Source organism: Aquila chrysaetos, chromosome 5, assembly GCF_900496995.4.
Source record: "Aquila chrysaetos chrysaetos chromosome 5, bAquChr1.4, whole genome shotgun sequence".
NCBI lineage: Eukaryota > Metazoa > Chordata > Aves > Accipitriformes > Accipitridae > Aquila > Aquila chrysaetos.
In genome coordinates, this window is record NC_044008.1 from 33,361,658 (window position 1) to 33,384,206 (window position 22,549).

The window sequence follows — 22,549 nt, forward strand, 5'->3', positions numbered from 1 at the left end:
CTTAAAAAGATGTCAATTATCAGGTACCTGATTCAGAAAATGAGGACACTACCTCAAAATCTGTCATGGAACCAGATTTGATGTTCTCAGTGCTTTTACAGTAGACTCCAGTATTTTAATGAATTAATTCAGTTGCCAAGATCAAGCCTTCATGTTAGGGACTTTGAACTGTCCCATCGTAATATGCCTAAGATAGAGTGCTCCAGCTACTAAATCTATTAAAGCAGCACCTACTGCCTGCTCTGCTGATGCAACACTTGGATGAACAAGAAAGAACATTTCAAGTTAAGCAATCACAGATTTATTTATTATTTTATTTATCATGTCATGGTAAATAATGCCACTCTATCAAAACTTTTGTATTGAAATACATTAAAGTCCTATGGCAAAGGTATTCCTTGTACTTCTAAATACATATTTCAATCAGAACTAGTAAGTATTCCCAAAACATAGTGTAAATACTGTGAATACTCATCTTGCCAAGATTTATGCGATTTTAAAGAAATGGGAAAATGCATTCCAGTTCCATTTCAATAGGATTACTTGCACGCTGAGAGTTAAGCCTTTTCAGGTTGAATTGGATGAGTGACAAGACACTTAAAACCCTAAAAATATTTAGCAGTATATTTCAGTTTTTATTTTCCACTCATAAAACAGTATCCTATAACTGCAAGTTTACTTTGGGGGCTTTGTTGATGCTAAAGAAAAAAAAGGAAGAAAAGAAAAATGGGCCAGGATTTCAAAGGTTCTTCTGGGAGCTAGATGTCTAAGTTTCATTAAAATTTAATGGGATTTATATGCTTATACTTTTTAAGTTTCTTTAAAATCCAAGCCAAAACTGAATATCCTTAAAAGTTTCAGAATTATTATAAGAGTAGAATATAATGCTTGATTCATTTAAAATGCCAGCAACCTGACAATTTCCTGTAACAGGAGAAGTTGCTTGACCAGACACAAGTACCAGTTAAATTTAATAATCAAAGCTATCTGTATAATGGCAGAAAGGATAAAATTTAATAGTTTCATTTCTTCCCTTTATGGGTAATGAAATAAGACTAATAATGGTTCTATTTCAAACACTAATAGGCTGTGGCTCAAGAAATGACCCACCTGCATACTGATGCATTTTCATACAGACTACATAGCAAAGAGTGGTAGTCATTCATTTTCCTATTCTTCACATTTATTACTAGCTTACTGAAAAATAACTATTATGGGGAAGGAGAAGGAAAAGAAGCAACTGAAGACTGTATCTTCATATGCATTATATATTGCTTTGTCAAACAAATCAAATGTGCGAGTAGAAGGTTGGACCAGGTGACTTCCAAAGGTCCCTTACAACTTCGATTATTCTGTGATTCTGTGACGTTGCTGAAATGCTTCAAGAAAAAGGGATGTGAGCTGGGATATGTATTCTTGTGGGGATGGGGAGAAAATTAACTGGACTGTGAAGAAAATATTTCAGAATTAAGATCTGATTTTATACTTTTTAAAAAAATCTACATTTATAAAAGCTAAACATTTCTAGAAATAACATCTTAAACTTTTGTTTCAAGATTGCCTTCAGAAGTAGCAGATGTGCATGCGGAATAAGAGCTGCCAGAAGATGCCAGCTATACATCTTACTATATACTGTGGTATTCAAAGATATTAAATTCACATTAAAGATGTAGTGTTTTATTGTATGCCATTACCTCAAAGCCAGCAATAACTGCCCTAAGCCCTAGTTTTACAGTATAGATAGGTAAGCGCAAGAATGAAATCACAAGCTTTTTAGCAAAGAACTGGTATTCTTTCACTCATGCATGCATATGTTAAATGCTAGATCTTAAAAACAGTTCATATAGACTCTCTTTGGCAGCAATTATACAATGCATATCCAATTCAAATAGTAGAAGTCCAATTATGTAAGTAAAAAGACACAAGAAACGTTGCACTGTAAGGAACAGTGGTTGAATGCACAACATCTACAGATGCAGGAACAATGGTTGTTCTTAAAAAAGAACATCAGGAACTACATCAACTATAATCACAACAGTGCCTCATGAAAACTATACAATAAATGTTCCATTTGATCTTATTGTAAAGTTTTGTAAAAAACAGCTTCCATTTTAAAATAATGTTTTGACCACTTCATTTTAGTTCTTAGTACAGCTCTGTATTAAAAAAGTAACTTTATAAATGGCATCTTTGGGATCAAGAGTTTCTAAGAGAATTCCAAATTGAGTCTGTACAATAAGAAAAAAAATCCACCTTTCAATACTGATTTTTTTTTTGTAAGACATAACTTTCAGACCTTCACACCACTGCCAGTACAAAAATTCAGAAGAGTTTATCAAATTAAAGTACACTAATCTTCCTTAAGATTTCATTATTTTACTTAAAAACCAGTTAAAGAAAATTCCATCTTCTAAATTTAGGTGCCTACATCTGTGTAAGAGGTGACAGCACCTCTGCTGCCATCAGCTGGAGATGTAGACATTACAGTGATCAGAACTCCGTTCAGTTACCTGACTACACATTATCTAGTGTCACTTCAGATGCTGTAGGTTATCAGACACCTATACAGAACTGGTAGATACGACACATGATCTACATGAGGACTTGCACACGTTCGTGAAGCAGCAGCTGGGGCCAAGTCAGATGTCCTATGGCATCTTAAATGGCACCGGACACTTCTATTGAAGCAAATTAGTTTATCTCAGTGGAAACTAGAGAGCTATTCTGTTCATCCAAAAGCAGATGTCTATAACTGGTCAAATGAATAGTTCTCTATTATTTAAAACAGATATCTCCATAGATACCTATATGCAGGTGTCTTAATTTGCAAGCCCAAAGTTAGATGCAGTTTCATATAAATTAAGCTTCTTGAATAGATAGAAGGACAGAAATCTAGAAATAATTACTATGCAGAATATTTTAAGCACATCTTTTCCTAAAAAAGGGTTCAAGGTGTCATGGGAAACCTTTTGATTTTACAGAGCTTATTGTACTAGATCCTGAATCAATACAAGAAGTGACTTTTGGTTCAAGAAAAAATTCATCACAGAAAGAGCTCAACTAAATGATGCCAACTCAAAGTCTGACCCATATTAATTTGAAATTACTTGAAAAACTAGGATTACTATAACCAAGCATTTTTTTCACAGTGCCTTTTAACCTCTGTCTGCTGTAATTCATCTATATGTTTAACTCACTGAAGCTTAAGAACTCTTCTAATGCAACAGCAAATCAGGAAATAGGTCACAACATTTCACCTACACACCTTACTGCATTAAACTGAAAAGATACATAATCTGAAGTTTTGGCTCTGCTTTTTTTGTTTATGTTTATGGAATCTCATTTAATACAGAATTCAGTCAAACCAGAAGACAGGGAAGTTGCAGAACAGAAAACAACAGAACAGAAATAACTGCAATTGCTAATATTTATGAACTTAAGTTTACTTACTATTGACATCAGTGTTAGTATGTAGTGCTGTAAATTCTGTCCATGGTGACGAACCATTTTGGTGTCAGCTGTAACCATCACTTCTACGTATCTTGGATAGGAAAGAAAACGTTTTTTCCTGGAATGCAGATTGCCACCATCCTCTATGGATAGGTTCTTTAAAGTATACTTTAAACTCAGAGACTTCTGTAAAATATTGCTCTCTTCATTTAAACTGCTGAAGGTTGGATGTAGTAAAGTGCTCTTCTTCAACTCTTTTTCTGTAAAGTAAACAAGGATTTACTGTTGAATGCAGTTTCTAAATTTAAAAAGAGAAATGGACAAAAGGCTGCCCAAAATAGACAAAGCAAATGTATATTTATGATCTCATTTCCAAGAGAACCAGTGCAAGAATTAAAAAAATGTATTAAACATGGAAGGCTGTAATAGGAACATCAAATTAGACATCTTGTACATTGTCAGATAACTCTATCATATATGGATTCATTATTAAAAATTAGTTAAGAGATAGCAGTATTATACAGTTCCTAGAATGCAGTATAATCCAAGCAGGCAGGCTAGAAGGAGATAAGTACTACAGCTTAAGCAGTGCAACAAAGGAAGCAAGTTAATTAAACAAAATATGTATTTTACACACAAACATTTGACACCAACAGAATCAACCAAAACAAACCATAACAAAGATTAGGGCTGAGTCCTGAATTCAAGTCCCTATTGACTTTTTCATTTATATAACATTAAATGTATATAAATATGGAGTTTACTTCATAAGCAAGTACTTATCAAAAGCCTTCAGTGACTTCCTTGACAGCTTTGTTAATACACATTATGTAGGATCAGGTTCTAAAGGAAATATAGAACCTACTCAGATACCTCCAAACTGAGTACTGTAATACTTCCAATTAAACTGTATAGTCCAGACACCAGAGGCTTCTGATGCCCAACACATAAAATCCATGCAGTGATCAGGGAGTCACCATAGCAATAGCCCAGGTAAAAATACTTAACTGAGAAGCATATCTGAATTCACACTACTCTCCAGAACATAAGCACCTAACTAAACACTTCGGGCCCCTCAGAACAAACCTCCACTGTCTTTCTGGAAGCTAGATTTCCTCTTAAAAAGTAGCAGCCAAAGGATATGTCTCCTAATCCTCTTATTCTAATGACATAGTGACTACAACACTGGCTCAAGAATTCAGAGATCCCAACTCTGTCACCCTCAACTTGAGAAGTTTTAAATCTATGCATTCTATATTTCAAGGGAAGAGCCCTCATGCATAAACTTTAAGCTACTTTTGACAGGTCAATTGTCTGTCCTCTTTAAAGTTAGGGTACTTTACATACAGATGTACAATACAGCCAGAAAAGAACAGTTGAGGGACAACAGCAAGCACCTTAAAGTTTGCTGAGCAATTGTCTAAAAGTCAGTCACAAATTATAGCTATAATAATTGCAAAAACTATGAGCACTAACAATAACGAGGGTAGAATTTGGGGACCAGCTTTGATGAGGAACTTGTTCCTGAGTACCTACGTGTATTAGATGCATTCAGACTGACTGTGATGCACTGAAGAAAACTGGCTGGAGCGATCTCATATGCACATTATCTTTACTAGGTCACAGAAGGTGTCTGAGATTTCAGAGTACTGGCAAAATGGGAAACAGCATCTATATTTAAAGTGGGAGTTTAAAGACAACCTAAATTTATGGACCAGCCAAGACAAATTCAATATCAGAACAAAACAAATTAGTTTTGTTTATAAACACCAGACATCAACAAGTGGATGAATAATAGCTATTGCATTTATCAAAAACATATTATGGCAAACTCAGATGAGCTTCCCTGTATAAGGAAACAGGATTTATGAATAGAGGAAATGCAGCAGATGTCCTGTCCTGACTTGAGTAAGGCTTGTACCTGGGTTTCCAATTAATTTAGTTTAGAAGAAATGAGTACAAAGTGAGGAAAAGATCAGTTAAACAATTTTAGAAGTAATTACCATGGTCCAATTTCAAACTAAAAAAAGGTACTGAATACTATGCCTCTCCATATCCTCTGTCAAGGCTCACTTACTAGAGAAAGAGAAGCTCTCATGATCACAAGTATTGCTAGATATACTCTGTTCTTCCCTGACAGGAAGATATGAATAACCAGGCAAGACTAGCCTTAAAGGAGACAAATCTCTTCTTTAGAAGTACAGAAATATAACACCACAAGGTTCTTCTCCATGAACATTTCTGCAACTTTGCTCCCCCCAAAATGACAGTAATCCCTGGCTCACAATCTTTTGTAGTTGCTCCAATATATGAAAAGGGGGAAAAACGACCATATTCTTAATGCTTGGAGCCTTCTTCCTCACACTAGGTTGCTTATATTAATAGAATTCTCATATGCAACATATTAAAAAAAACCAAACCACACAAACTGAAAGACCTCTACTTTGGTTCAGTACATATTATTCATCATTAAAAAAAAGAATCAGGAATAACAACACTTGCTTGATTTTCAGACAAAGTACTAACTCCTTTTTCTGCAATAACAATCAATGAATAGATAGCATCAGCTTCCTAAAACAGAGCTAAAGAAAAGAAATGCCTTTCACTAGAATTTGTTGAATGCAAGATGATCATAATGGTTGCTTTCTGGCCTTAGGATCTATGGAAAAGCATTATTCAACATATTGTTTCTGAATATAAAATATGCTTTAAGAATTTTCCAAAATTAAAAACACTAGCCACCCAAGCTACACCATTATTTTTGCAATTTATATTTTCAAACATCTGGACAGATATTCCTTAAGAAAATAAAGCTGAAGTTTCATTATTTTCCCTTTCTTCAAATAGTCATATTTATGCACTCAACCATTCCTGAAACGCAAGTACATTCAAAATGCATAAATGCAGATTTCAAATCTCACGAAAGGTATAGAATTTTAATTAGACAGGATATTTCTAAATTGCAAGCTGAACCAAATATAAGCTGCTTTCTCCTATTGTGAATCTCCACCCACTTGTGTTTTCTTTGAAGCCAAATAAACAAAGCCCGTATGCTTCTATCAAAAGCAAAAGGAAAGCATTTATGCTACTAGGCTTAAAAAAAAAAAAAAAAAAAATGTTTCCAACACAATGAAAAATATTTTTAAAATGGCACTAGTATAACAGTAAACGTTAAGAAGTACATTGCTCAGGCAGGATCTTCAAAGGCTTCTACATCATTATATCCCAAAACAGATGGTATCTCAGCGTTTAGAATGAGTCTATGGATACCTACAATTTCAAATAAATCCTTTCTAATTGTGCTCTTTTGTCTAGTTTTTGTACTTTGATTATAGCTGCAGGTGCCTTTCCCACATTATACTATTTTCTGACTACAAAGATACATGCATAACTATGAAAAACAACTACTGAAAGTTTTCTGCCCCGCTAAAACACATGTTGGTTTACAGCACAGTGCTTTCTACTCACTGCTTCATGGTACTAATAAAGCTTTTTTGTCCTTCATAGTCACTATCAGTGCATACATGCTTGCTCTTAAGTTACTTTGCTTAATGATTAACCTATATACTGTGAATCTATGAAAGTAAAACCATTCACTTGTCACATATGCTAATAGTATGTTTGTAAATTACTCCAGTTCCCTTCTTTTAAATAAAACTAAATTTTATGAATAAGTAGTATGAATAAATTATTAAAATACTTATAAGGACAAAAAAAAAATCTACATTAATGGGTAATATTAGAAACTTCCATTATTAAGGAAGACAAGTGTCCTGTATTATGTTAGACTTGCATTTAAGTTCATTCTTTTGTGAACATTATCAACAACTCCTGTTGATCTACTCTTTAAATGTTTACATATCGGACAACGTAGGTGTAAAAGTAAATGCACAGAGACATTCTTGCAATATCATGAATTTTTTTTTTTTTTTACATGCACATTTTGTCCTACATTTGAATTATCCACTGGCAAAAAAAAAAAAAAGAAATGGCTGCCAAGCCTGCATGAAAGAAATGTGTAGGTTCTAATGGAACAATCTGGAGATAAATATTATTTACCACATTAAATCTTGCTTTTTTTTTTTTTTTAAAAACAACATCTGACATTTGAAAAAGCCACATTGAAACTTAAAGTATGACTATACCTGAAACTTCACAAGGTTTATGGGATTTCTGATACTTTTTTTTAAGTTCTTCATGCCTGTATATAAGATGTGGTTTGTTATGCTCATCTTCATGTTCACCTCCATCCGCTTTCATGAGAGGTTCTAAAAAATATTCACCATCATGTGCCTTAAAGGTGCCCATCTGAAAGTAAGAGAAGTAATTGATTTATTTTCTACTAAAAATACTGGTATAAAAATAATTTTCATTGAAATAATAAACTATGTATGATAATATTTTGAAATTAATGGAAGTAAATTTGCACATAAGGCAGTAAGCTGCAGTGGAAGCTGGAGATGGAAGCTTGAAGGTAAGGCAAAGAAGTTTGCTTTCAGAGACTTGTCCCACCAGAATAATTCATAACAGACTACCTTGTGTATGAACAATGTATCTAGTAATTACTAGACAGAGTTAATGAAACAAAGGAGATCACAAAAGTAAAGAGAATCTAGGTATAACCAAGCAGGACCCACTGGGAACTGTGTAAAGGGGAACAGAGGCCATCAAGAAATTCAGGATTTGAGTGTTGTCCAAATTCTAGACTGATTTGTTGCCTTCTGTCCTGTACATGATTTATATAATATTTTTCTTCTAAAATTGCCATTTGCCCACAGATTAGAAACAGTGTTAGCCTGATATTCTTCTTAAAGACTTTGAAATGAATTCCAGGAATTTAAAGTTGATGGTTTCATTAATGCATTTTTCTCCTCAATTTCCCCCCTCCCCATATAGCGGGCACACATGGGTAACTATGTAATGGGAACCAAAGGAACTTGATTACTAACAAAAGCACTGGCACATATATAATGAAAAAGAACAAACATTAAGCTCCTTTCCCCTACCCCCCTCACACCATAATCCATTCAATTACAAAATCCTAAAACAGAGTCTCTTCTTTCTCACTGTATTTCTAACAAACTACATAGTTTCCTATGGCTTAAAGACCTTATTTCAAGAGACTATGAGAAGGAAAAAACATGTAAGAATTTCATCAAATTATTTTCAGACTTTTTGGCAACTTCCTCACTTCAGCCAATTAAGCACCTAGAGTGAGCAGGCGCACTGCATCCTGTTAGCTGTTTTGCCATATTAGTGAGGCGTGTTGACCAATAAGAGAATAGTGATAAACTACATAATATGATTTAAGAGATTTAAGTGTTCATGTCAGCCTTGAAACTCAGGGTTATAGAGAGAGTGGCAGAGCAAGATACACAAGAAGAGAAGAGAGAATAGGTTTTTTTCAAGCAACCTACAAGTAGTCTTAAAATCTGCCACAGATTACCTTAGCGTCCAGGGTATTGTGCTGCAATTATAATATGCCCTTGAATTTGGGATCCTTCTAAGCAGTTATGAGTTTTCTACGTTTAAAAGTCTGTTAGGCTTCAGGCATATGTCAGACTATCTGTAATCTTGCCTGACACATAGCATACATATCATCCAAAATTTACAGTTACTGTAAACCCACTGTGGTTGCATCCTCTGCATCACCTTTGTTGCAGAATGAAAAAAGACCCAGCTAAGTAGTATTTTCCTTTCAAGATCGTTTAATCTAACTCACAGAAACACTTTTTTCCCCCCACTTTAAATTCTTTGCAAGTAGTCTTCATGCTGGATGTTCAGTTCAGCCTTCTCGCACCCAGTGTTTCCAGGGCACATGATTTGTAGAGGATGGCAGATCGAGTGTACTCAGAATGCTATGTGCCTCCCTGGAAAGGGCCTCATGAAAACAGATATGCCACAGCTTGTCAGTTAGTCCTAAGTAGGTGCAACCTTCTGGGCAAAATGACAGGGACAGAGAAGAAGAGCCTGTCACTCAGGGACAGCAGCAACAACTGATGCTAAGATCCACGTTAATGTTTATTACACAAATTATTAAAGTTCCAATTAACAACACACAATAAATTTGACCCCATACTATTTGTGAACACTAACATGCTAATTAACTCTTTTCTTCTGACATACCATAAACCCTATTTTGAGATAGGAGACATTTAAAATGTTATTTTAGGTTTAAGCAAAAACATTTTTGCTACTGCTTTACTCCACACATACATTTTACTTCCCTCCTACTCCTTCTAATAGCTAGAGCAGATATTCTGTATTTGCTTCTTCAATGGCTTTTCCAACTAACAGGCTTTCAGATTTTACAAAGAAACAGTTTCAGCTACAACAAACATACTGATTATGAGAATAATAGCACAGAACTATTAAGGAAAGAGTTTGTGCTACATTTTAAACTAAACTCATCTTCCAGAATATCAGACTTCCACTGGAAGAGATGAACTGCAAGAACAAGGCTATATTTTTCTACCATTTAACACTCAAAAAAAAAAAAATTTTTTAAAAAATGAGTAAGACATGTTTTTGAGTGAGTCTGATCACTTTGAAAATTCCACTCAGACTCCTGACCCCATACTCAGACAACCAAGTGCTACCACAGGAAAAATTCTATCTACGAATTCAAAACTATATTTATGCATGCATTATCCTACCCAGTGGATTGGGAAGAGTCAACATGAGGCATCATGACTGATCTAAGTCAATCCAGGATTGCTGGTACTCCGAAAGAGCTATTCCTGCCTTGCCCCTCCTCTAGGTGCGCACTCCCACACTTCCTTGTTTAAGCACTAGCAATGGAAATCATGTACGCTGTGTACCAACTCCTCTGTGCAGTTAAAAATCTATGCCTCCTACCAAAGAAAGGTATTTTTCAACTGAAATAGTAAGGGTCACCTGGAACGGGGAGCCATTTTTTCCTGGCAAAAAAGCAACTTCGTATCAGCAAGAGCTTACTGTAAAACCAGCCCATCAGGCAACCCAGAATGGAGCTCCAAAGCCTGCACATCAAGCTGAACCTAATAATGAATACACAATAGAAAATGCCTGGCAACATCTGTGGCACAACTTTAATTACTCTACAGTCTTAAGTATCTCAGTCAAAACTCATACATGTATCTTAACTGAAATCCAGAATCCTGTGCTGAAAAATGACACACTGCAGTCATCTAGGGAGGAGAAAAAAAAAAAGCAGGCAATTCTCCCTCTTTTAAAAGATACTCAGAAGTAGCAGTAACTGTGCTCATCTTCACAGTAAATGATTAGATAAATTACCTAGTAAGCAAAAGAATGAAATCTCCTTTGTTATACCCAAGAAAATAGAAAACACACCACAAACTTATAGCCCAAAAAGTTAGGACAGACAGCTGGAAGGGAAGAATCCTATATTATGTTTCATGACCTCAGAATTACTCTTAGCTTTTTGTTTTAAATCAAAAGATTAATACAATAAAGCAGAATAGTGTCCTTAAGACTGGAGATTCTACCTTTCCAGATACTTGGGCTAACTATTTTAGAAAAATGGAGCCAGGCTTCCTCTCACTTGCTCACTCTCTGGCCCACTGATTCTTGCACTGTATCCCAGGATCAACTGTCTGTTTAGATATGGAAGAAACAGCTGATCAAAAAATCTATAATGCAACAAACTTTCATTCTTTCCTCAATGAATTCTCTCCTCTTCAACAATGTATAAGTAAACAATTACTACCACTGACTAGTTAGAAAGACCTCCCACCAGTAGTCTACGATAAATTTTTTGCACATCCCCTATCCAAGTTGAGAAGAACTTATTATATTGTACATGAGAAAGAACAAGGGATAAGAGATGTAAACAGTGCTGTATCTTAAGAAGGGTATGTGATTTGTCATTTAAAACCCAAGCAGACATTGAGCTTGAAGCCACCAATTCCAATCCTTTAAATTCTCTACAAAGAATAAAGATGGAGTTTGATTAGCTACACATGGTTATCTCCTCATTTTCCTAACACATAGGTCTACAAAAATTCAGCCACCAGGTACACCGTCTGCTTTATAGTCCTTCATTCATGAAAGTGATACTTAACCTGGTGACAGACTCTGATGATACAAATGGAGTTATTACTGCGTGTTAGGCACACGAGCAAAAGGGCTGTGAGAACCAAATGAAAATCCAAATGAAAAATACTTTTGGTAAAACCAAATAAAGCAAAGTCACTTAGATGTACAGAGGCAGGTTGCTGAAACAGGAGCCCAAGCATATGCAGGAAATGAAATCAGAAAAGAACTGGATTTACTTACCATCTACAGATGCCTCTCAAATAATATAACAAGAAATCTGCCTGAAACATTCTATTTCTGTTCTCGGATAAAGAGGTAAAAGTACATTTAAAAGATCTCTTCAGTAGAAGTAGAGTACAAAATTGAAAACAGTCTCTTGCACATCATAAATAAGCGGTCCAAAGAGGGAGTGCTACCCAGGACTATGCATATGCATGGATTTGAGGAAATTTATGAGAAAACCCACATGAGGAAGATAATTTATTTCTTGGATTTAAAATACTCTGGATGAGTTAGACACTTTATATTAAATCAAGGTTCAATGGATCAACACAGCTACTCACTATATATGGTATGTCTTAGTGGTTTAAAGTGGCTTAAAACTGTATAGTCTTAATCAATGTATTTGCTCTATTCCAAGAGTAGTAGAAATAAATATTGCAGAAGTTATGGTTAAAGTACGTACCATGCCCATATACAAATTACATCCTTGTGTATAATGGCAACTTTGTAGAACACATGGAAAACATAAGGGATATATAGCAGGTTTCAGAAACGTGGAATTAATATGTCCAACAGCAAAATTGGAAAGATTTCAGAAAAATGCTAAAAGAACAACTGAAGTTCTGGAAAACGTGGCTCTAAACTGGCAGACTCCCTCCCAGGTAAGCTCCACTCCTGTGCTCAAGTATTTTTCATGCCCTCATGGTATGGCTTCTTAACTCAAAAACCTGCAAGTAGTTTATAGCAAGAGTACTTTCATGGTCCAAGTAAATTACAAAATCCCTTCCTTTTACATTATTCTCTTCCCCCCCTCCTCTCCCTCCCCATTGCGTTAATTCAAAGCTCTTCTGAATCATGTGAGAAGCCCTTCACCTTTTTCTTCCTGCTCCACTGTTACAATGTTTTCTAACGAAAGACTTAAGAAGCGTAGCTTAATTAGTTCACTGAAGAAAAAAGTATTAGAGGTTATCTGATCATGGTATCCTGCCAACATCTGGAAAAAATATTTCTACTAGAAGATAATTCAGCTAGAAACACAACCAGAGGTAGTGGTTGCAAGCTAATGTATTAATTAAAACTAGAGCTAATATAATAGAAATAAGAAAATAGTAATAAAATAATAAATAATACACCAGCTAAAAACAATTAATAAATAATACACCAGCTAAAAACAATTAATAAATAATACACCAGCTAAAAACAATTAATAAATAATACACCAGCTAAGCAGCAGGGAAGAAATATCTGGCAATAAGTGTTTTCTGGTGGAAATCACTTCTAGTGATTGAAAGCAACATTATATTTGAAGTTCTTAGAGAGAAATAAAACGGTAAAAGCTTATAATAGGGAAAAAATCTTTTGTCATAAGTTTAACTATGATCAACTACATCTCCTTACAAATTCTGTGATGTTAAGATTTCATGAGCAGATAGTAATCACACCTTGACAGAACTGATGAGGCATCTACCTATGCTCCAAAGTGTCCCGGTCCGGAAAGGCACCTAATCACTGGTTAAATAAAATTACGTAATTCCAGATTGGAATTTGAATTCCATGTAGACTCCTAAAGGCATCTTACCCATTTGTATGTTTAGATCACACCTGATCTAACCATACTGATAACTGTAGCACTGGATCCAGAGTCCTCAATGCCAAGTTACTTTCACTCAGGAACACAAACACACACAGAAAAAGATATTTCCCTTTTGCATAACGCATAGGAGAAAAGATATTCTTGCAGGAAGTGTAAAACCTGGCACTAGGTACCCTGAACATCCCTTTGTAAGGCTATTCTAGGCAAGAAAGTCTGGCTGAAACCTGGTAAAAATGGTATTCCAGGAGCTTCTAAATACAATTTGTAGCCGCAACAGACTGGCTACATAGCACAGAAATTGAGAGAATGTTAGAATAACAAAGACAGCTGGAAAGAACAGGGTTCATGGCAATTAACAAGATTCACTGGAGTGGAAGGAAGAAAGAGCGGTGATTTATTTATTTTTACCTTTATATACAATTCACAGTGAACAAGCTAGACAAGTCAATTAAAAATTACACACAACAGCTTTTTTTCATAGATACATATACATGGAGATTTCATTATGGTAAAGCAGCTATTCTGCAATACTTGTTGAAACCGCTGAAACAAAATGTGTATGTACATAAAAAGGTTTTTTTGTCTGGTTGGGTTTTTCTGGGAGGGCGGGGGTGGTTGGCTTTGATTTTTGGTTTCTCGGGGGTTTGTTTTCAACACATAAATAAACTATCATCAAGCTAAGCATTCCCATAGAACACAGACCTATGGGTTCCATTCACTTAATCTTGGAGGAAACTCCACCATATAATCTTGTCTGTCTCAGTAAACGCCAAGCAAGTTTACATTTGCAACTTATCTCTGTTTAAAGAGAACTTCCTAGCTTTGATGTTTTTAAGTACATGCAGAACCACCTTTTTCTCTCACTGGGAGATGAATAGCTCCATAAAGTCCTTTCAACCTCATATGCACCATCAGGTGGTTATCACTCAAGTACACGCAAGGTATGGCTAGATTTTCACCCGTTTTAGTCAACCACGCAGTAAGCTACCTTGAGTACTTTTGTCAATATGTGTATACCCAGAGGATATGACCTGTTCTCGCAGCGTCTGACTTTGCTACCATAACCCTGCCATTTTCTACATGAGGGTACGTCTGAAACTGAATAACAACTGAGACTATTGCAGATACGTTATCTCATGTGGGAAGCTTATCTATTCCCCAAGAGTACAAAGTTTCCCGAGATCCATGACGGCTAACTGTTGACTGCCACCTGGGGCTGGAAGCATTAACTTAAGACCAGAGGAAAAAAAAAAAAGCACCAATTTGCACACTACTTCAGTAACTTAGCTCACCTAGTGACAGCAAAGAGCCATTATGTTGTGTCCTCTCTCCTCCCGTGACACTCCTATCACTCATGTTCATGCACAGTACCTTCTGTGTACTTCCTGGAAGTTTAATGAACATGCTCATATATAAATAAAAGTAAATCCAACCTCCCGTGGCTGCCCACAGCTTTCCAGCAAATCCACCTGTGTCATATAAACGCAAAGTGATAAAAGAGAGACTGTGGATCTTCTATAAAGGCAGCAGTTAAGAACAGGCTGCAGCCATCAGAACAATTTATCTATCTGGCAAACAGAATGTGCTGAAGCAGCCACCCGGGAAGAAGGCTACCAGACACAGGATGTGGGCAAAAGGCAGGCCAGCGATGGCTGAGCACCCTTGACGTAAAACATTACGTAGGCATGTCCCAGGCTGTTTAAAGGGCAGCTCATGCAGAATTGCTGGTGAAAAGGTAGACACATACTCAGATCCTGCTGCTTCCCACAGACATTTTCTGTGACAGACCTTCAGCTGCACAATTCACAACCCCTGGTATTTTCTCAGTTCACAATTGCAATTACCACCTGTATTTGCTGATCCGTGCTGGTCCAGGTGTAAAAGCATAGCATCTGTGGAAACATTTTCAGGAAGATCAGAGATGTAAAGAGCTTGGCGAAAATGTACTGGGGATGTTTCAGGTTTTTGTAACAGCTGCAGGGGTGACCTAAGCTGTCTTACTATTTTATAACAAATTCTGTGATGAATAGTGATTTTACCAAGGCAGGCAAGCAGAAATTGACTCTGGGATACAGGATCATATTCAAGTAAATTCAAGTGTTATGGTCCACTCTCAGATGTATGTGAAGAAGACATCTAGTGTCTATATGTAGGAAAACAAAGCTAAAAAGAGACAAGATAGCAACAGTAAAAGATACATGAGAACACATTAAGGAAAAGCTAAGAGGAAAACAAACCAAAGTAAATGAGATAAAAACTATAAATGAAATGAAGTCAAGAGCAAAAGAATAAATAATCAGAGAAGCAAGCAGCAAAACAAAAAATTAAATTAAAAATTCAAATGAAGCAATCAAGTACAAAAATATTTATCTAGACCTTTTCAAAGTAGAGAAGGTAGAGTTCAGTCTATTTCCTGATCCTTTTTTGTTCTCTTTAGCTATAAAAACAACAGACAAAAAGAAAGAACATTTTATCTTTTACTTGCAAAGTCAATCCTTGTACTTGAAACCATTTTGTGCTGGTGAGAGATAGAACAAGTGCACAGGGTGATAATGGAAGCACTACATTTTTGACTGTTGTACTGCAGAGATTCAGAGCTGGAGTGTCACCTTGTACACCTATATGACAAGTGAAACCAGAACTATTAAGTGGAAGTCATCACGTCAGTCACCAGCAATAAGACTTAGTTTGTCCAAACAAGAATTGTTTGACACTTCAATGTGATTTTTTTCCCCAGCTTATGATGGAATCTCTGCACTAAGATAAAAATCTATAACAACTATTATGTGGCTTATGGATGCTCACAGGTTTATAAATGCTTCCTGAATGCTGAAAACTAATCTGCTTTTCAGATTTACAAAGTAACTTTTTTTGAAGTGACAGCCCATAAGTTAAAGCATTAAGTTATGTCAAAGTAAGCATATCTTCCAGTTACAAGTGTTAAAGCTTTCTTTGGAAAACCAATGTAGCTTAACTCATTGAAGTTATTAGTACTAAGCAAAAAAACAAAACTGAGGCGCAAATATCTAGAGTTTGTTACCTGCACTATATCTGCACAAGAAACTAGACGCTGGCTATGCTAGCACTAGCTTCTAGCAAGTTTTGGTTTGGCTTGGTTTTTTGTTTGTTTTTTAACCAAACAATTAAAAATTACATTTCATTAAGATAAATTCCAGGACTGCCTACTTTTCCTTAATAGGAACCACTGCACTCATCCACAGTAGCAGACAGAATTGTTTTCAAAATCTCTCAGAAAGGTGATCCGCTGACCCGTATTAATAAAAAAAATAAACACAACCTCTTGTACTGAGGAAATTCTGAAGATCCACACTTAGGTTCATATTCCTGCCATCCTCCAGACAAAAGTAAGCTTAATGTGCAGTAAAGGAGTGTTACCAAGGAGCTTCCTTGAGCTCCCGCAAAAGGAATTTGTCACACAGACTTGTTACACTCCAGAAGCTACATTAGAACAAAGCAGTCCTGCCTTCCTGGACTGCGGAAAGCTGATAGCTAGCAAATCCATGCAAGAAAAGATTCACATGTACTTTCCTACTCCTAACTTCTGCCAGTCAGAGAACATGTGAAGTTGCTTTATACACAAGAGACTGTACACCCAAAAAGATATATGTTTCTCCTTTCTTACTCTTCCCTCTCTCACAGTACAGTCACATTAAACACCTTTGGCACTTAGGCATTCTCCCAGCTCACAAGAACTGGTTTTAACTATCCTCAGCATCGGTCAACACATTCCTGACCTCTAAGAAATAACACCAAGCTTCTCAAAGGACTAAAAAACCTGTTTTTATAGCATTCATTCAGGATTAGATTAAAAAAAAAAGCTCCTTTCTTCAGACAGGGGCCTGCTACAAATTGAAGGCTCGTTCAAGTTATAAATGGTGATAGCTCCCTCATCTCAAGATACTTTATTCACTGGTATTTGCTCCTGTTTGTGAATAAACTTGTAAGCCATATGTTCTCAAAAGTTAAATGATTTCGTAATATTTTTTTTGTACCTCTTTGATTTTGCTGTCTGGATAACATTTGAGAGGTCTCTTTAGTCTACATGCATCCAGGGACGTCCTCAGCAGATCTCGCTTCCCATGTTTGTAGGAAGCTGTAATTGACTAAAGCAGTAAAAGAGATATAGAACTTAGGAAAATAAAATTAAGTAAAGTGTGAAATTTCAAAAATTACTCTAAAGATGCAACAAATATGCCTGTACATGATCAGATGTTCAACTAGGCACCCAGGCCATCACTTCAAATGACCTTCTGCCTTTGACGGCATCCCAAACTTCCCTAATTACACACTCCCTCCTTGCAATTACTACAGACTCCCTGCTGACCTTCTAACCTCCCTTTGCCATTTGCATCCCTGAACCCAGGGCATGGTCTGAAATGTAACACAACAAAACTGCATACAGGGTGTCAGGAGCCATTAAGCAATGCTCCATAGGTACTCTGGGTTGTACATGCTCTTGGCACACTCGGAAAAAGGCTTAACTGAGGGTGAAAAGAGGAAGCAGAGCTTGAGGGGGAGAACACACTCAACTTGAGAATGCAAAAAAAGAAAAGAAGGAACTTGGGAAGCAGGAGTGAAGCTGTGAATGAAGGCAGTGCAGAGCTTGGGGACAGATGCCTACAGGATAAAGTGAACGCAAGTACCTGGTTTAACTTCAGATCACTCAGGCACATCTTCAGAGCAATTTTTAAAATTCCATTTTTAAGTTTCCTGTACCTTTTTATCTAAGTCCAAGTCCTTTTTGCCTCCCTAGCTTTTACAGCATTGGTCTACAGCAATTGCCTTATATATGCAAAGCTGGAAGATAAAATTATACCTAATAGTTCAAAGCAACCTCTTCTATTTTGATTTCCATACACCCAGCTCAAGTTCAGCTTTCGGGAAAACGGATCCTGCGAAGAGAAGGGATTTTACTTAAAATAAATATAACACAGGGCTACCGAGTCACTAGTCTGGTTTCTACTGTCTCACTCATGATAAGTAATATCTTACCTCAGCAGCAGTCCCACTTAAATCTTTGCATGTATTCATGAAGCGTGGTACCGTTCAATAAAAGAGCAATAACTGACTAGCTTATTTTTGCAGGTACATCTGTTGAATGCATAAAGCTATGAAATTTTAAAAACCTTGAGAAAAAAATATCTTTTTACTAATTTTTGAGGGCACCCCACCTGGGAGTCAGGAATGCATTCAGGAAAATTCCACCTGGCCTCTATCTCCCTCCTTTCACATCCGTTCTCTCGATTCCAAAAAAGTTGTCTCCCCTGGCAGTCACATCGAGAGTGTAACATTTACTTTGAATTCACGAGGAGGAGGAAGAACATTAGGCTAAAAGCTCTGAGTCAGGGTGAAGGATACTCTGTGCAGATACAGGCAACCAGCTGGCTATGACCGCCTCTTCGTCCCCACACAATCCCTCCCTGGGGAACTATAGGCATGTCCCACAAAAACTGCACCAGCACCCATGCAGGGCTCTGCTTCCTCGTCTGAAAACCTCACCAGCTTCATTAGTCAGTGGAAAGCAGCCACAGCGCTGGGTATGCTACAGACCCTCCACAAGGCTGTGTCTGCCTGGGCAAAAGGTGAAATGAGCAGTGAGAGAAGGTCCCGAGAGCACCAGGACAGCAAGGCCTTTTTGCTGGTAGCTCAGACTAGGCACTCTGTCAGCCAGGCAATGACTGAGGACATGAAATCCAGCCAGAAGCTGCAGTGAAAGTTCACAAGGCTCATCTAGAAGAGGCAAAGGCACTCAGGGATTTCTGAGTGGAAGCATACGTGATGCAAACTGTAATGTACCAGTGAAGCAGAGAGAGAGACAAGAGAAGTGAGACATTCAAATTACTACAGAGAAGAGGGTCTTGTGCTGAAGAGTTTGAGAACTGCTAAGTAACAGGTAGTTGAGACGATTTTTAAGTGCAGTAGGTACAGGTTTTTCAGAAAAAAATCTTTTCAGCACATGTGGTCCCTTCAAGTAATGAAAAGTGACGGTTTGCAGGGACAGAATTAAAACAGGCAGTGAAAGTTATGAAAAGTGAAGGTTTTAAAACTTCTCATATTTATTCCCTATAGAGTATGACACTATTCTCAATGCCACGGTATATGAGCATCTTAGTAGATGAAACATGGAAAAAAACCCCAACATATTTGTGATTCCTCCTCTCTCCTACTCCCTCTGTGAGTTAGGGCAACATATCGGGGCATTTGGTGTGGGTTTGAGTTGGGTTTTGGGTAATGCAGACAAGAACCAATGACAGCTGTTTGTATAGCAAGATATATAGGCAAAACTTTGATGAATACAGAGTTACTGTTTTCAAATGCTTGCTTCTCCAGTAATTTCCAAGGACTAGCCCAAGCCTACAGAGCTCAACCCAAAGACAAGGTGGCATATACACAAATGGCCAAGAATAAGCATGAGACAACAGAGGTGTCTCTCTCAAGTGCCAGTTATTTCTGATCCTCTTTTCCATCATGTGTATCACCTTCTTTTAATACACATTACACCCTCCTGCACGCATCCAGCCAACTCCATTCTATTTTCTATAGGCTACTAGAAAGAGACTAGAATATGAAGTGGGATTTTTTTTCAATTTCCAAAAATAAAAGTCTTGCACCTTTACTTTCCTGAGCGGCTGCCAAAAACACGGAACACCCTCAACTTAAATTCACAGTAGTATTTACAACATCGTATTTTTATAGTGTGCGTGTCACATACTTGTCCTCAGCATTTCAATAAACAGCGCTGTGGTAAAGCACTAGGTATTGGTCATCTTGTTTCTAGACACAAAACTATGAAATTTAGCAGCACAGTACACCAGTTTTGATAGACAGTTGCGCAATACTATTGCTTCATTATCCCTTTGGAGGACATAAGGAATGCTATCAAGGGATAAGTAAAGAATGTGTATCCATGGAGTTTCGATTTCTTTGCTCATTTCATTTCCCAAGAAGCGTTTTATAGACACGCTCCCGCTGAAGTTAGTAGGAAGCTTCCCATTCCCTTTTAACAGAAACATGATTAGAGAGCCCTGCTGCACACCTATTAGAACATGACACACCTCTACAGCACTGCTGAAAGCAGCAGAAGAGAAATATCAACATTAGTTCTTCTCTCATCATTTCAAGCACCATTATTCCTCACTCATAACCACACAGTACCTATAAAGCGACAAACACATAACCGATGCCAACTAACAGCATCATTTTATCAAAACAATAGCTTACTGTGTTTCTGAGGCATGTTTTTTCCGCCATTATAATGCTCTTGGTGTCAGGAGTTACATCAACCAAATCTATTACAGGCCAGCCATAGATCCTTTGAAAGCAGCATTTGTATATCCCACCAAAAGAGTATCATCATGACTGCAAACTGCGGATGCCAAGACATTTCATGACCAACTACTTGGAATGATGCCCGAGAATTTCCAGCTCAGCTCTGCAGCAAAAGCATCCCACTACATTTCTTTCAGGGAGGAGAAGAACATGAATGGAGACAGGAGGCAGTAACCAACATGCTTACCAAGCCACCACAGATGCTGAAGACAGCCATGTGCGTCTCCTGCGCGTTGACATGCCCGCGGTAGAAACAGTGGCGCAAATCAGGGGAGGACTGCTCCCGCGGGGCCCCTACGTGCACCACAGCGTACCGAGCAGCAACGAAGCCCGCATCGGCGCTCAGGTTGAGCTGGAAGACCTGCCCGTACGCAGTGAGCTGGTAATGCGTTCGGAAAGCAGCGGGCTCCAGTGGTGCCTCCAAGCTCCTCTTCCTCCTGCTGAAGTGACGCGTGTGAGGGAAAGCTTCTCCGAATTCATTCACCCGGACAGGCGTGACGATTTCGTACGAGGAGAGCCGCTTCACTAAGGTCTCTGCAACAGAAAGCCAAAGAGACTCAGCCTGACCCGACAGCACGGCGGCAACCTTCACCCAAACGGCTCCCGGCACGGCACTCGTGGCACTCGCCAGGGGTCCAGTGACAGCAGCGGGACTGGGGTGGGGGGGGAACGGGACGGGACACCCTGCCTCCAGAGCCCGCTCCGGCCGCCCGCTGCCCCCCTTACCCCGAGCCGTCCCGCGCAGCGGCCGCCCCAACGGACGCACCCCCAAAACCGGCCGCCCCGCTGCTCCCCCACACACACCCCACACGGCCCCGCCGTGAGGAAACGCTCCCTCCTCCTTCCCGCCCGCGGCCGCAGGGCCGGGGGACCCCCCCCCCCCCCCGGGGCGGTCGCCGCCCTTTGTTACCGCTTGTTTACCTTGTCCCGGGTGGAAGCGGACTCCCCGCGACTGGGTGAGGAGCAGGGAGAGGGGGCACAGCAGACCCGCCAGCCACCTCGCCACCCGCATGGCTCGCTCCGCGGCGGGCGTGCCCGCAGCGCCCCCCGGGGCCGCTGCCTCAGCAGCCGCCGGCCGCCTGGGCCGGCCCCGCACCCCGCGGCTCCTCCATGCTTCCCCCCCACCCCGGTCCCTCCTCGCTGTCCCGCTGCCTCCGCGGCTCCCCTCACGCCCGCGCTCCCTTCTCCTCACAGCCCCTCACGCCCGCGCTCCCCCAGCTCCCTCGCCGCCGCCGCCGGGGTGGGCGAGGGCGGCCCTTCCCGGCCCTTCTTCCTCCTCCTCCTCCGCCTCCCTCTGCCCCCAGACCCCCGCCGCCGGCGGGGAGGCGAGGAGAACGCCGCCCGGCTGCCTTCAGGCGGTGGCCATCGCCGGACCCGCACTTCTTCAAAGCGGACCCTCGGGGCGGCGGGCGGGGGGGGGGAGGCCCGGCCCGCCCCCGGGGCAGGAGCTGCCCAATGGCGGAGGGCGGCCGCCCCGCCTCCCCTCTCAGGCGTCGACCCGCCCGGGCCGGTCGCTCAGCACCCGCCGGGGCGGGAAGGGATGGCCCCGGTTGTGTGTGGGTTCCCCACGTCGCCCGGCATGAGAGGCCGAGAGAGGTGTCAGCGAAGACAAAACCGGGACTTTTGAGAAGGCTGGCGGTGCCGGGTTCGCCCTGAGAAGGGCGGAGGCAGCGCTGCGAAGGTCGAGGGTGTCCCCTCAGGGAGGGTCAGCGTCGCCCACCCGCAGCCCGCCCGCCCGCCACCTTCCCCTCCAGGCGTTTCCACACGCAGCTCCGAAGGCAGGAGGTGTCTGGAAGGCAGAGCCCGACACACCCCACGGTGTCGACGTCTTCTGTTTTAGCACCAGGTATCCTCCCCGCTTAGATTACTCCCTCCAGGCACAGTCTTCGTAAAACT

The 22,549-nt window shown here is 39.5% G+C and overlaps 1 protein-coding gene across 3 annotated transcripts in view; it reads right to left on the reverse strand.

Annotated features, from left to right (window-relative positions):
- Window positions 1-21,761, reverse strand: part of ADAMTS20 (ADAM metallopeptidase with thrombospondin type 1 motif 20) — a 103,331-nt gene extending 81,570 nt beyond the window's left edge. For all 3 annotated transcript variants that reach the window (XR_003923604.1, XM_030015753.1, XM_030015752.1), the window contains exons 1-4: window positions 21,575-21,761; window positions 20,841-21,187; window positions 7,596-7,758; window positions 3,451-3,710 (exon numbers count right to left, since the gene is read on the reverse strand). Coding sequence is in view for 2 of the 3 variants with exons in the window: in XM_030015753.1 (XP_029871613.1) it covers window positions 3,451-3,710; window positions 7,596-7,758; window positions 20,841-21,187; window positions 21,575-21,665 (861 nt within the window). In the remaining variant the exon portion in view is untranslated. The remainder of the gene's footprint in view (window positions 1-3,450; window positions 3,711-7,595; window positions 7,759-20,840; window positions 21,188-21,574) is intronic.
- Window positions 21,762-22,549: the final 788 nt, after the last annotated feature.